General features: G+C 40.4%; 1 protein-coding gene across 1 annotated transcript in view; it reads right to left on the bottom strand.

The window, feature by feature from the left end:
* Positions 1 to 15,198, bottom strand: part of pde1cb (phosphodiesterase 1C, calmodulin-dependent b) — a 162,502-nt gene that overhangs the window by 124,793 nt on the left and 22,511 nt on the right. Inside the window, exons 4-5 of the mRNA XM_085439535.1 lie at positions 3,037 to 3,084; positions 2,251 to 2,416 (exon numbers count right to left, since the gene is read on the bottom strand). Coding sequence (XP_085295661.1) covers positions 2,251 to 2,416; positions 3,037 to 3,084 — 214 coding nt within the window. The remainder of the gene's footprint in view (positions 1 to 2,250; positions 2,417 to 3,036; positions 3,085 to 15,198) is intronic.

The following is a 15,198-nucleotide window of genomic DNA, read 5'->3' as shown; positions in this document are numbered from 1 at the left end:
GGCTTTTTTGTATCATACCTCTTCAAAGATTTGGCTTTCAAAGCAGTAATTTTGAAAAGAAAAAAAAGTCAATCAATTAAAGAAACGATTGATTCAGATAGAGAGTAAGTGCTGATCAAAATGATGGTTCAGAAACTCTTGCACACTAATATCGTGTTTGTGTTGCATATATCAAGTTCCAGCAATTAGGAAAATGAATGCAATGGCAATCTATCATCTTCTGACATGGCAAATTCTGCAGGATCCAAAAAAAAAAAAAAGACAAAACAATTTGATTCTGCATAAAAATCACAGGTTTCCCCCTCTGCATGAATGCAAACTGCTATCTATTCAATTGGTAGCCAGTGCTTTAACAGAATATGGTTTCCATAATGAACAGAAGAAACAGCGTGGCACCAGCCGAGCAGATGAGTCACCGTGTGTTTATATACTAATGGCTCAATATTGTGTTTTAGTCCTCCCAGTTTGTGTGTGTGTGTGTTTGTGTGTAAACTGCAATCCTAAACCAGTTGCAACAGCAGCCACGTAAGCACCAGGCGACCTTTCAGATTGAAAAAGAAAATCAGGTAATCAAGTAACTGTGGGATTGACTAGAAAACAATTAAATTATATTCAACTAAGTCCAGTTTATGACAGTCAATATGTTTTAAGGCTCTCCAATCCTTCCTGCTAAACATCATGTGATCTTGCTCTATTCTCCAATAAATCTAATTATCATCACCCGGAGGATATCGGCCAGAACCGGCCTCGGAGGTGACACTGTAGTTACATCATTCCATGGATTACTGCTAGTTCCAGTGTCATTTAATCACCCTGTGCCATAATCTGGCTAGTTGTCATTAAGATGTATATCCCTGTGACTCCCTGCAGTTTTGGCCTGTATTAACCACAGCTGACATGGCCGAAGACGTCCCCTGACTTTCAGTAGGATCAGGACAAAGGTAATCATTGAACAGTATAAATCATTGTAAGCATAACATTGCCCTTTTCCACAGCTAACATTCACCACCTGCTATCACTATTTCACCAGCCAACACATTTTAGTAAAAAAAAAACAAAAAAAAGACTGGAGTAATTCCTAGCATATTTTATTTGTTTTAAACTGTTAGCGCTATTGAAAAGAATCATTCCCTTGCCAGTTCTTGAAAAACATAGGCAAACTGTTCATCTTCAGCCAAGGATGAACAGCCTCATGCTTGGCAATTGTTCCCGCACTCTGATTGAGGCTAAAGCTATGGCTAAATGACAAATGAACTGTTTCCTCTATGGAAGGTAGGAGTGCTTTCAGCTGCCCCAGTGTTTTCTTTTTTAATCTGAGCTATAGGTTTTAACTAAAGGACTAGCCTATGTCCAGTCAAGTGGAAAATCACTTTCTCCTTGTCACCACCCTACTCTGGAAAAGGGATCTGTGTTCCAGGGGAGACTGGCAGAGAACAACGACACTGTAATTTGAGATAACATAGAGAAGAGCTGGAGAGGAAGCATTTGTTACTGCAGACTGGAAACGAAGGAAAACCCGAAAACAACACTTGGATGGGATTTGAGAAGTCACAAACTGAGCACCCGATAAATTGTAAAATTGTGATCTCTGTGAGGACTTGCTAAACCAAAATATTGGGAAAACTAGTGAAAATCATCTGGCCATAACTCCCTGTCTATTTTCTGTACTATTAAAATCTTGTTATCAAGTACTAAAGTGCACTTTTAGTATCCTCTGACAAATGCTTACTTGTTGCCAACTGAGACATATTGCCGTCTCCAGGGCCATCAAGGTTAATTGGAATCAGGTGTTAAAAGACAAGCAATATTCTAAAAGTGACAACAAATTATGTTAATGGTAGTTTGAAGTCCTTGTTATCAAGGTGGAATCAATCACGCCCAAGTCCCTCGAGGTCAGCAGCCTTAAATAGCAATTAACAGAGTAAATGTGAGTGTGCATGCGTATGTGTGTGCATCAGCTAAATGTCAGACAGGAGATTATCTTCTTCATTAACAAAAAAAAACAAACCTGAAGAGGTTCAACTTTAAATATCGCCTGCTCAAGTTCATTCTGATCCAAAAACAGAAAACAAATACAAAATACAGAGCAATGCCTGATGGTGCACGCTGCTACATTGTAAGATAATAAGATGAACATGGCTGCTGATGTCCCACTGTAGCACCACGCAGGATGCATTTCATGATAATTAACATATAATGAGCATTACTTGTTCTGGCATCATTACTGGGATATTTCTGACAGCAGCAAACCTGATGGCAGTTTTCTCTGTGGCATCTGGTTCATCTGCTGGAGGAAGATCATCAGCCAGAATCTCTTCAGGACTCCGTGGGTCATTCAGGGGGGGCTTCTGCTCTTTGCCTTTGATCCCCATCCCTGCAGTGATGGCATTCCACAAAGCACTCTGGGACTTTGAGCCTAAATAAAACAAAAGCCTGCTGGTGTCACAGTCATTTCATACAGTGAATAAACCGTTAATTTGTTTCAAGGTGTTGTTTCACAAAAGATATTGAAGCATTGGCTGCAGGAGTACGTTTCACTGAAAGGGAGTGACAGATTTCAGCGCCTCTGTAATACTGCCCTCATGTGGATGATTGTCATTAGTGCCAGTGCTCTCACTTAAGAGGAGAGGAGGCAACTTTTTTGCTCAGTTATAGGTTTTTCAGTTAATTAACCACTCCTACATCCATACATTTGCATGAGGAAATCCATACTGCAAATATATTCTAACATATTATTACATATCTTCAGTTTAAGTCTCTATTATTTACAAAACACTTTTTAACCCTTTAACTTTCTGGTCAGGCCAAACTGTCTCTAAATTATCTCTGCAGAAAAGACTTCCTATAAAAATCTATTGTCATAACAATAACAAAGAAATATGAAGTATGGTTGCAAATATTTCAAAACAGACTTTCAGCACTTTCTTATATTCATTTTATTGAGTTGGTCAGAACTCTTTAAATATCTCAAAAACTTGGATGGATGGAAATGTGATGAGTTGAATAACAATGAAGTATAACAATGGTGATACTTACGTGCAAAACTGGCCTGAGGTCTTGCTGAGCTGTCTTCTTCATTTGCCACTAGAAGGAAAAACAATTAAATAAATAATTCAACAAATGTTAAAATTGTGCATCAAGAATGATAACTTGAAACCTCTTTAGCCAAATCCTTTGATTAAGATGTTTAGTACATACAGTATCTGTAGTACATTATTTTTTACATTGTATTTGTGGTGAATAGGTGTTTGACTTAATGCTTTCATGTATTTGCTGATGCTATCTCTGTACTTTTGCTCAGCTGGAATTTTAACAGTCCCTTAAACATATTTGCACAGTATGGTAGTGAAGAACACACTCATTAGCTACATCCTTAGCTATACATGTTCCACTGCCAGTTAAGGCAGATTTCTGATCAGCAAACCACGTGGCAGCAACTTTTAATCATGTAGGCAAGTTCAAGATGACCTGCTGGAGATCAAAGTGAGTATCAAAAGTGAGAAGAAAGCGAATTTAAGTGACTTTGAATGTGACATGGTTGCTGGTGATCAGATACTGCTGATCTACTGGGATCTTCCCACACCTCCATCTGCAGGGTTTATAGTGCTTGGTCTGAAAAGAGAAAACATCCAGGGTGTAGCAGTACTCTGGGTGGAAATGCCTTGCTTATGATAGAGGTCAAAGGAGAATGACAAGACTGCTCCAAGCTGGTAAGAAGGCAATAATAACTCAAATAACCACTTACCAAGGTATGCAGAAAAGCTCTTAGAACACATAATACGCCAAATCTTGAAGCAGATGAGCTACAGAACCAGAAGATCACACAGAGTGCCACTCTTGTCAGGCAAGTACAGAAAACTGAGTTTCACATGAGCTCGGTAAAACTTGGGAAGATTGACAAAACATCCCCTGGTTTAATAACACTCTATATCAACAGTTACACACTATATAGAATAACTTTATAGAATTATATTTGTATATATTATATACAAATATAATATATACAAATATAAACATATATACAAATACAAATATAAAATATTTTATTTTATATTTGGCAGCTATCAGCAAATAGTTATCAGCTATTCTGAAACAAAAAAAAAAGACACTTTTTATCCATAACAAAAACTCCATAACAGCAAATGGCATGTTTGTTAATACAGGGATGTTAATGTGATCTCTGGTCTCCCACTCAGACACACACGTCTCCGAGTGTCCAGCATTCAGACGGTTACCTGAGAACTCGTGAGAGAAAATCTGCTCACACAGATATGTAGAGCCAAATACTGTAAATAATGTCCCTGAAATGTTCTGAAGACAGTTAACCTTGTCAGGTAGTGATGTCCAGCAGTTGAAAATGCAAGCTCCATGAACACGCACAGCTGTGAATTCCAGCTCGTTCGTAGTTCTGCAAACTTCAAGTCGAGGTTTTCACTTCAATCAGCTGCATTTCGATGTCCTCTGTGTCCAGCCAGTTAATGCAAGACAAATCCAGCTGCTCATGAAAGCTTTCTGGTTTGATCAGAAAAGAAAACATTGGTCCATACACCTGAAAATCCAGAAAACACATTGTGAATTCTGTCTCGAGTCTTTGGATGTATCCATGTATTTACGTGGTGCTGATGCTGCGCTGAGCGGAGAGCTCCTGAAGCTTTTGAAGTGGAAATTTCAACATTGCTTGAAAAAACTGCCAGCTAGCAACGTCCCTCTCACCGGTAAGTTATTTTTAGCCAATTACAAGTTGAATCTGATAGTTGGGGTTGTTAGCTAAGATACCGTCATTAAGAAGCGGCACAACTAATGTGTTAACTAATGTGTCTATGCGAGCTAATTTGTGATGTGCAACGCTTATTTTTTAATGCACCTTCTCAGATTAATTCACTGCGTGTCGTGCCCGGGGCTGGACTGGGACAAAAAAATCGGCCCGGGCATTTTGACTAGAGACCGGCCCACCAGGTATTATAGGAAAAGCCATAAAGCCTTTGAATGAAAACATACGCTGTTGCGACAGTGATGTACACTGTCTTGTTGGTATATGTATGATTTCTATTTTACATGAGATAAAAACTTTGGTTGTAAGATTCAGATAATCATTTATTAAAAGCGAGACATTTTAAATGAGAATAAGAAAGAAAGGTATTTCCTTGTGCCCCCCTTTCCCTGTTAATGCCCTACATGACCCCCTGGCAACACTTTGCTAGACCCACCCCTGCACAGTTACCAGCTGTCAGCTACATAAAAAAGGATCCTGGTGTTATTTGTCTCTCAGAAACAGCTCATAACTTCCCTTCAACTCATTCATATCACCTAAAAGGTAAACCTGTTTCTCCATCACCTGTTCAGCTCTGATGATTCAGTAAGGACATCTCCTGGTTTCATCTTCATGTTTCCCTCTCACCACATATCCAAACCGATATCATGACCAGCAGCTTTACAGCTGTGGCTCCAGCAAACATCAGATGATAGAAATTAATATTAAATAAATTCTAACAACAGCTGATCAAGCTTAAACGCGCTGCTGTTGTTTAGCGCGACATCCGCTGGTTTCCTCTTTCCGGTGGACGATAAATAAACAAGAGGGAAAAGCCGATCAGCTGATCATCAATCAGTTTCATGATTGAAGTAGCAACAGGAAAGGGAGGGGAGAGAATGAGAGAAGAAGAGGCAGCTGTGCAGCGTAACGACAGAATAACTCCAGCTTTGTGTCTTTTTCATTGTAGCTAAAGTCCGGGACAAACTGTTCCTTTTCACCTCAATACGAAACACGTAATATTTTCTCTGAATACGGGACGATTCTGTCTTTTTACAGGACGGTTGGAAACTCTACTAACTAACCTTATGAATAAAATAAAGTTCACTATCAGTAACATCATAGCACCCAGCTGTATAGTAACTCCGTCATGCTAGCTAGTTATTGCTATTACTAGTTATTGCAACTGACAACAAAAATAAACTCCACCTAAACTTGGTTTATATCTGACCCAGATAGACTGCAGTTCATAACTTCTTACCTGAAGTTCAGTTCACCTGACAATCGCCTCTGGTCTCTCTTCCTCCTGCCTCCCCTTTCCTTCATCCACCTTTATTTTATACATCGGCCAGCATCTGGCCAATCCACCACCTCTTATTGTTTATACCGCTACAAAAAACAACAACAAAGAAGCAAAAAAACAAAAAAAAAAACCCAAAAAAACATCAGCCCATAAAAACTAAAAATCACCATTGTGCCATCAGTTAACCCTTTGTGTGCCAGCTGTGGCACGCGTGCCCAGGGTTGCCGACCCCTGCTTTAAACACTACAGCCTGAATTCACATAATGCATATGCACCCAACAAAGGAGCAACTGTGTGATGTTATAAAGTTGGACTGAGGAATGTTTCCTGCACCATTTTCTGTACCATAAACATTAATAAACGCAGTTCTAAAGGCAAAAAGGCGTCCAACCCAGTATCTACAATGTGTACCTAATGAGGTGGCCAGTGAGTGTAAGTTGACAGGCAGCCAGGAGCTATGTTAAATTCATTCATGTCATCATATAAACATGGCAGCAAGCTGCTGACCAAGCCTCATAAGGGGTCATGTGATGTATTCATTAACTCAGGAGGACATGGAAGAATTAACAGCCAGGATCTTCTTGCTCTGAGGCAACAGTGGTAACCACCTCACCAGCAAGCTGGCCCACAACTACAACTTTTTAAAGTAATTTCCAAATGATCAACACAGTATAAATGAAATGAAACAACAAAAAGTTAATTATTTTGTATTTGGCAGAAATTTACAGGTTGCTTAATTTTGTTATCAGCAGGACTAACGCTGTAAGAGAAGGGCTCTGGGGTGCCAGTGTTAACCAACTAAACAGCCTCTCAAATTCAGGCAGTGTGAATGTTGCAGCTCAACCCCGCTCAGGTCCACCAACACTTCACCACAATCAATAACTCTGGCTGTTCTCCAGCACAGTTATTCTGCAACGCCACAGTTCTGTGAGTTCGTTAAGTGCATCAATGTGAATTTAACTCATTAGGTAAAGCTTTTCACTAAGAGAACTGCTCATTTGGAAAGCTGAGAAATATTTACAGTAGCAGCCATCATGCTTTATGAACCACTGTAGGTCCATTAGTGAGTTCTCGGGCATTCTGCTTCATTTTTTGTCTTTTGTCAGAACAATTCTGCTTTTGCAGGCCCAATTTTAAATTGGTTTCTTTAAGAACCATGGATAAAACATTATAAAACAAAACAGTTATAAATTTATAAAACATTGCTTACATCCCATTCCAGCAGATCTTCAAGGGTCTTTCAAAAGAGCTTGCGAACACTTAAAACTAGATTTCAAATCAAAATCAAATCAAATCACTTTTTATTGTCACATTACATGTGCAGGCACACTGGCACAGCACATGCGAGTGAAATTCTTGTGTGCGAGCCCCACAAGCAACAGAGATGTGCAAACACAACAACACAAACGAGCAAAATACAAGAATGGCCAACCTGAAACTAATAAATATATGTACAATATATAATAGTGTATGCATTTCTGGATGTGTATACTAAATATTTTCCTACGTGTGTGTGTGTGTGTGTGTGGTGTGTGTGTGTATGCACATTTTTACAAATTAAATAGTTAAAAAAAAAATTTAAAAAATAAATAAATAATAATAATAATAATAATAATAATAATAAAATATATAAAATATACAGAGTTGAATATGTGCAAAACAAGTGGCATTTATATACAGTGTGGAGTGCATAATGTTAAAGTTCCAGTAGTGAAGCTGAGGTGTCTATGACGTGTTCAGCAGTCTGATGGCCTGGTGGAAGAAGCTGTCTCTCAGTCTGCTGGTACGGGACCGGATGCTGCAGAACCTCCTTCCTGATGGAAGTAGTCTGAACAGTTTATGGCTGGGGTGACTGGAGTCCTTGATGATCCTCCCCGCTTTCCTCAGGCACCGCTTCCTGTAGATGTCTTGGAGGGAGGGAAGCTCACCTCCAATTATCCGTTCAGAGCACCGCACTACTCGCTGGAGAGCTTTGCGGTTGTAGGCGGTGCTGTTGCCATACCAGGTGGTGATGCATCCAGTGAGGATGCTCTCAATGGCACAGTGATAGAAGGTCCTGAGGATGCGGGGGCTCATGCCGAATCTTTTCAGTCTCCTGAGAAAGAAGAGGCGCTGCTGCGCCTTCTTCACTGTTTTGTTTGTGTGTACTGACCACGTAAGATCCTCAGCCAGGTGTACGCCAAGGAACCGGAAGCTGCTCACTCTCTCCACAGCAGCGCCGTTGATGGTGATGGGGGTGTGTACTTCTCTGCACCTCCGGAAGTCCACTATCAACTCCTTTGTCTTTGCGACGTTGAGGGTGAGATGGTTGTCTTGACACCAGTGGGTCAGGGCGCTGACCTCCTCCCTGTAAGCCGTCTCATCACCGTTGGTGATAAGACCCACCACTGTAGTGTCGTCCGCAAACTTCACAATGATGTTGGAGCTGTTAGTGGCTGTGCAGTCGTAGGTGTAGAGTGAGTACAGGAGAGGGCTCAGTACACACCCCTGTGGAGCACCAGTGTTCAGTGTGATGGGGGATGAGGTGATGCTGCCCAGTCTGACCACCTGGCGTCTGTCAGACAGGAAGCTAAGGATCCAGCTGCAGAGGGAGCTGCTCAGTCCTAGATCCTGCAGTTTCCTGTCCAGCTTCGAGGGAACGATGGTATTGAATGCTGAGCTGTAATCTACAAACAGCATCCTCACATACGTGTCTCTCTTCTCCAGGTGTGACAGGGCAGTGTGTAGTGTCAGGGCTATGGCATCATCAGTGGACCTGTTGTGGCGGTATGCAAACTGTAGAGGGTCCAGTGAGTCGGGTAGTGCAGAGCAGATGAAGTCCCTGACCAGCTTCTCGAAGCATTTGCTTACGATGGGGGTCAGGGCTACAGGTCGCCAGTCGTTCAATGAGGAGATGGTGGAGGATTTGGGTACAGGGACGATGGTGGCCATTTTGAAGCAGGCTGGGACTACAGACAGAGAGAGGGAAAGGTTGAAGATGTGCGTGAACACTCCAGCCAGCTGAGCCGCGCATGACCTGAGGACGCGGCCGGGAATCCCGTCCGGACCAGTAGCTTTGCGTGCGTTCACCTTCCTGAAGCACTTCCGCACATCCTCCTCAGACACAGTGTGCGCACTGACGTCATCCGCGGTGCGCACACTGTCCGGTCTCATGGTGTTCGCTGTGTCGAATCTAGCGTAGAATACGTTTAGATCCTCACACAGAGAGGCCGTGGTCTGCGGTGTGCTGGTTTTCCCTCTAAAGTCTGTGATCGTGTTTAGTCCCTGCCACATACTCCGAGGGTTGTCAAACTGTTGCTCCACCCTGTCCCTGTACTCACGTTTGGCTGCTTTGATCGTCTTCCGGAGTTGGTAATGTGCGTGTTTGTAGTCCGATGTGTTCGCGGAGGCAAAGGCGGTGTTCCGTGCCGCCAGTGCCGCGCGAACATCTCCGTTAATCCAGGGTTTTTGATTTGGGAAGGATTTGACTGTTCTGGATGGGACGACATCTTCCACGCATTTCCTGATAAATCCACAGACTGAGTCTGTGTATTCATCAATGTCTCTGGCGGCCACGTGAAACATTTCCCGTGATCAAAACAGTCCCGCAGCGCAGACTCCGATTGGTCCGTCCAACAGTGCACCGCCCTCCGGGTTGGAGCTTCCTGTTTCAGCTTCAGATTTCTGTTCATATAATGAGTAATTACAAATGGAGAAACTCCATATGCTTTATTAATCACATACTAACATTTAAAACCAGATACAAGATAATCAAAGTGGAACATGATATTTATTAATATCTTAAAAACACTTCTCACCGTAGACATGTAGCAGACTCCATACTAAAACTGCAGGGAGCTGAACTTCACAACCTGGTGGCCTGAAAGGTGTTGCTACAAGGCGCTTTTAACTAATCATGACAGATAAATTAAAAAAAAAAACAAAAACATATTATTCAAGGTGCCTTATCAGAAGGTTGTATTCATTTTTTTATATGAACGTAAATATAACAAAAAAATTACTGTGATTCTATCTTTCATCTCTATTAATGAATTTGAATCTATTTATTGCCTCCTGTTGGTTTGACTTACAGCAATAAAAACAGTGGTTTGTTCCACTAATAGAAGAGTACCCCTATAACTAGAAGATCTGTTGCCCAATTACATGGCTAATGGAGCACATATATGCAGACTTAAGGGACTGCAGTGTCCTGGGTTTTAACAAGAAATAATTTTATGCCTTTGAGATGTGGTCTCTAAGTCCAATTTTAAACGTTCCCAATGTAATTAGCTGTACTGCAAAAGTTCCACAGTAAAAGAAGGAAGTTAGAGGTTACGTTATTGCATTACTGTGGAGGTGGCATAGAGGGTCATCATATAACATTGACACAACTCATTACAAAGCCATTAATAGTCTGAGTGTATTGGAGTTTACTTCTTCACAACAGTTAGTCCAGCTACAATTCAAAAACTACATTTGTACACAATGGCTAAAATTTCCTATCAGAAGAACTGCACAGATGTTTGATGGTATCTTAGTTGCTGACAAATTGCATCCTTTCCAATATTATGAAGCACCGAAAGTCATTGACCCACTATCTGACCTACATAAGGAAAAAAAACAAAAAAAAACACCAGGGACATGTTCAAGACTCGGCTACAGAACCTGTTAACGTCCACACTCCAGAATCCTGAGGAAGGATGTTGCATTATTAGAGCATTTGTCAACAATATGAGAATGAAAGTGACCTTTCACCTGCTAATAACATGAGATGAAAGAGTATCTTACAAGTTCACCAATGCAACTAGTACACCACAAACTCACAGTTGCCTTAAAATTAAGGCTAATTCACGTAATTTAAGTTTCATTAGTTCGTTACCCTGAAAAAGCAGCAGGAAAAATCCTTTATATTCTGCTACAATAATTACTATCATCTACACTGTTTTAACAACCTTCAATTAGTGTTTCAGTGACTGCATTTCTAATTTTGTCATCACCAGCTGACTACAGAGTTTCATTTGTGTTTGTTAAAGAACTCAGATCTTGAGATATTTCTTATACTCTTCTCTCTTCATCATTCAGTCTGCAGTTGAACAACTGTGTCTTGAAATAAACTTGTTGTTGTGTCTAATTGTGCTTTGGGACCTAGTGTATTATTTTGCTTACAAAAACGTCATGCTCTGTTAATCAACATGGGCAACTGAAGGATAAACGATTTAGAAATGGCCTTGTGGGATATAACGCTGCATTTGGACTTCTGTGGGCCTCCATGAAATTCGACTTCTAGTAGATAATAAAGCAGGTGAATAAAACTCATCATCAGCTTCCTGTGACAAATATAAACAGCATTGTTTGATTTTGGCCTTTGGTGTTAATCAGATTATCCGCCCTTGTAAATAAGGAACTCTAAGGATATGAACAAGGTTAGATGCAAAAGTCAGTGTTCCACGTTTCAGCACTGTAGCCACGAGTGGATCATAGACTCATGAGACTAAAGAACACAGTGAAACAAATCCCCTCTAATCTTTTTGCTTTTTACCCTATATTAATTGTTTGTTTTACTCTATATGAAGTGTTTTTCATCTTTTCAAATTTCCATCTTTTCATTTTTTTCCTTCCTGCAAAAGATAAAATATATTTTAATGCCTCATTTTGAATTTAGGGGTAGTTACAGGAATTTATTCCACCAAATGTGTTCTTGTGGATGGACAAGCCAAGACAGCCATTTATGTAAAACCCCATTTGATCATGAGACTTTTAGACCATTAGTGGGTAGTTAGAGGAGAAAAATCGCAGATGTGTGCTTGGATTTTAGCTGGCAAAATGTTGCTTATTTTTCCAAGTAAGCAAAATGTGTTTTGTTTCCAGTTTATTTAATTTAAGGTAGGTGAGAAATTCAATCACAAATGATGGATTTTATTTAAATTAGTCATTTAATTAAACCCATATAAGCATCTTTCAGACATGCACTCTGATCCAGCATCTGAACATGCTAGCTTCATATCTAAATGCACACCATGATCACTTTAAGGCAAAATACACAATGATCTAGTAACATTTATGCATCAGAAACATTGTGTACAAGTAGTCAATTTAGATACTGTACAAGTCTGAACAGTTAGACGAGAACAGTTGGGCACGCACAAGATTACAACTGTGCATATGTCTCTCCCACATCTTTGTTAGTGAGCTGAACAACGCACAAACATGATTTCTTTGGATGATGCCCTAAACAGTAAAAGCAGAGCAGAAAACTGTTGCCTACTCTCATGCTTTTGGCATGAGACACCCACTTTCACTCTCCTCCTCACTCTGCTAAAGCTAGTCTCACAAACAACCCTACTCTCGTGCTTTTGGCATGAGACACCCACTTTCACTCTCCTCTTCACTCTGCTAAAGCTTGTCTCAAACAATCACTTTATAAACAACATAAAGTGCATGCATACAGTGCCTGATTTCTATTTTATTTTTGCATATTTGTCACACTTAAATGTTTCAGATCATCAAACAAATTTTAATATTAGAATAAGATAACCTGTAAATACACAATTCAGTGTTGAAATTGAGAACCACTATCTACAAAAGGAGCAAACTTGGAACAGTGGTGAACCTTCCCAGGAGTGACCGGCCTACTAAAATTACTCCCAGAGTGCATCAACGACTCATTCAGGAGGTCACACAAGTACCCAGAACAACATCTAAAGAACTGCAGGCCTCACTTGCCTCAGTTAAGGTCAGTGTTCATGATTCAACAATAAGAGAGAGACTGGGGGAAAATGTCACTGCTGACCAAAAAGAACGCAAAGGCTTATCTCACATTTACCAAAAAATATCTGGATTATCTGGTGGAAAACACAGCATTTCATAAAAAGAACAGTCAAACATGGTGACAGTAATGTGATCGTCTGGAGCTGCTTTGCTGCTTCAAGGTCTTGCTGTACATGATGGAACCATGAATTCTGCTCTCAACAAGGAAATCCTGAAGGAGGATGTCCAGCCATCAATTTGTCCTCTGAAGCTCAAGCACATTTATGCACCATGAAACACCAATGGCCAATGAAGTGGCCTCAAAAAACCTGGACTTAAATCTTACTCAGATGCTTTGGTATGACCTTGAACACAAACTTCATGATCAAAAACCCTTCAATGTGGCTGAATTAACAACTCTGTAAAAGAAGAGTGGGACAAAATTCATGTGAAAGACTCATTGCCAGTTATGATAAATGAGTGACTGCAGCTGTTGTGCAAAGAGTGGCACAATCAGTTATGTAGTTTAAACCATTCCTATGTAAATCTTTGAGATTTTGCACAGGAACATCCCAGCAATTACTGAAATACTCCTGCTTATCTGGCATCAACAAATATGTCACATTCACAGTCACTAAAATGACCCTTCTGATGTCCATTTGTCTATGCTGAAACACACACAGTTTTAACAGCAGACATTTTAGACCTTTAACATCAGTGAACACAGACTCCATATCTAGTTTTTTTCCATCCCCTTTGTTGTTTAATATAACACTTTAATGTTTTTTATAAAAAATACAACTTTAGGCAGCAATATTTACTGTGGTAATGGCAGGACCTGTGGCAGCTGGTCAGATTAATATGAGTCGCCATTAATGAAAATATTCCCAGTTTAAATTTTTAACAGTAGCTGAAATTAATTGTAGCTATAATTTGACATTTTAAGTGTTTGCAGAAAATTTCTGAGAAAATTCTGACATTATTATAGGACATATATGGAGCATCAATTTCCAAAGTGAGTGTAAAATAAGTGTAAGAAAAAGAACAAAATACCACAGCACTAATTTTCCATTTGCTTACAGAGCACAAGTCTGTTAGGTGGTGAATAGGTCACTACATTTCATCTAACCAGTGAGGTAAATGGGACTGACACTGTCAGTGTTAGTTTTTCCACTTGACCTTCACTCTCCTTCACTACATCCTGCTGTTTTCCAAAAAAGTAGGTCAAAAGTCTGCATTGGAGCTGTGTCACATCGCACTGTCCACACTGGTACTGGTCTAATGTTTTATTCGATATGAAAATGTCATACTGGGATATCATTGCTATAGCAATGCCATGTATTTACATTCCCTAGTGTGTAAAACAATGAAACGAGCTCGGGCATGTCCGAGAGCAAGTGTCTAAAAGAGATAAAAAGGGAGCTACTTAAACAGCCTCCAATAATGTGAAATTCTTTGCTAAAAATGCAAGAAAGCTGTTTCCGCTGAAGGTGGATAAAACTATATTTCAATGCATACCCATTGAGTGCAACCAGGTTGTGAAGGAGGAGACACTAACTGCTGTTGATTTGAAATGTAAGCAAATGACTCAACACAGTGCTCACAAGTTGCACTACATATGACAAGAGGAGCAAACAGTGGATGGAAATTACTGTTCTGGTTATATGGTGGAAAAGCAGTGCCATGATAGGATGCCACCTGTGCAGCAGGTCAAGTCATGAGTTTTCCTCACTGCTAAATATTCCACAATCAGAGGTCACGAACTTTCAACAGAGTCAATCTCTACACACTTCCAAACTTTATGCTGTTTTCAGTTTAGCTCTAGAGCAGTGAGTAAAGAGCTTCATGGAAAGGGTTTCCATGGCCTTGGAGCTGCATCCAAGCCTTACATCACCAAGCACAATCCATAGCATTGCTGTGGATCGTTGCGGTGGTGTGAAGCACACCACCAACGGACTTTAGCGCAGTGGACACGTATGACCGCATGGTGCCAAGTTTAAAGTCTGGAGAATCAGGGGTTATGGTATGAGGTTATTTTTCAGGAGTTCCAGCAAAAACGCTAAATCCTTCAGCACACCAAGATATTTTAGACAATTTCATTCTTCTACCTGGGAACTGTGGGAACAGTTTGGGCCCCTTCCTGTTCCGATATGACAGGTCCATAAAGACATGGGTGAGTGAGTTTGGTGTAGAAGAACTTGACTGGCCTGCACAGAGTCCTGACCACATGATAGAACACCTTTGGCATGAATTAGAGGGGAGACTGCAAGTCAGGCATTCTCATCCAACATCAGTGTCTGACCTCACAAATGTGCTTCTGGGAAAATGGTCAAAAATTGACATAAACACACTCCTAAACCTTGTGGAAAGCTTTCCCAGAAGACCTGGAGCTGGGATGACATAACATTAAACTATATGG

This window comes from Copadichromis virginalis, linkage group LG18 (assembly GCF_057382275.1).
Source record: "Copadichromis virginalis isolate Kocher_CV1m ecotype Utaka linkage group LG18, C_Virginalis_male_GT1.1, whole genome shotgun sequence".
NCBI lineage: Eukaryota > Metazoa > Chordata > Actinopteri > Cichliformes > Cichlidae > Copadichromis > Copadichromis virginalis.
This window is presented reverse-complemented; position numbering and strand designations above follow the sequence as displayed.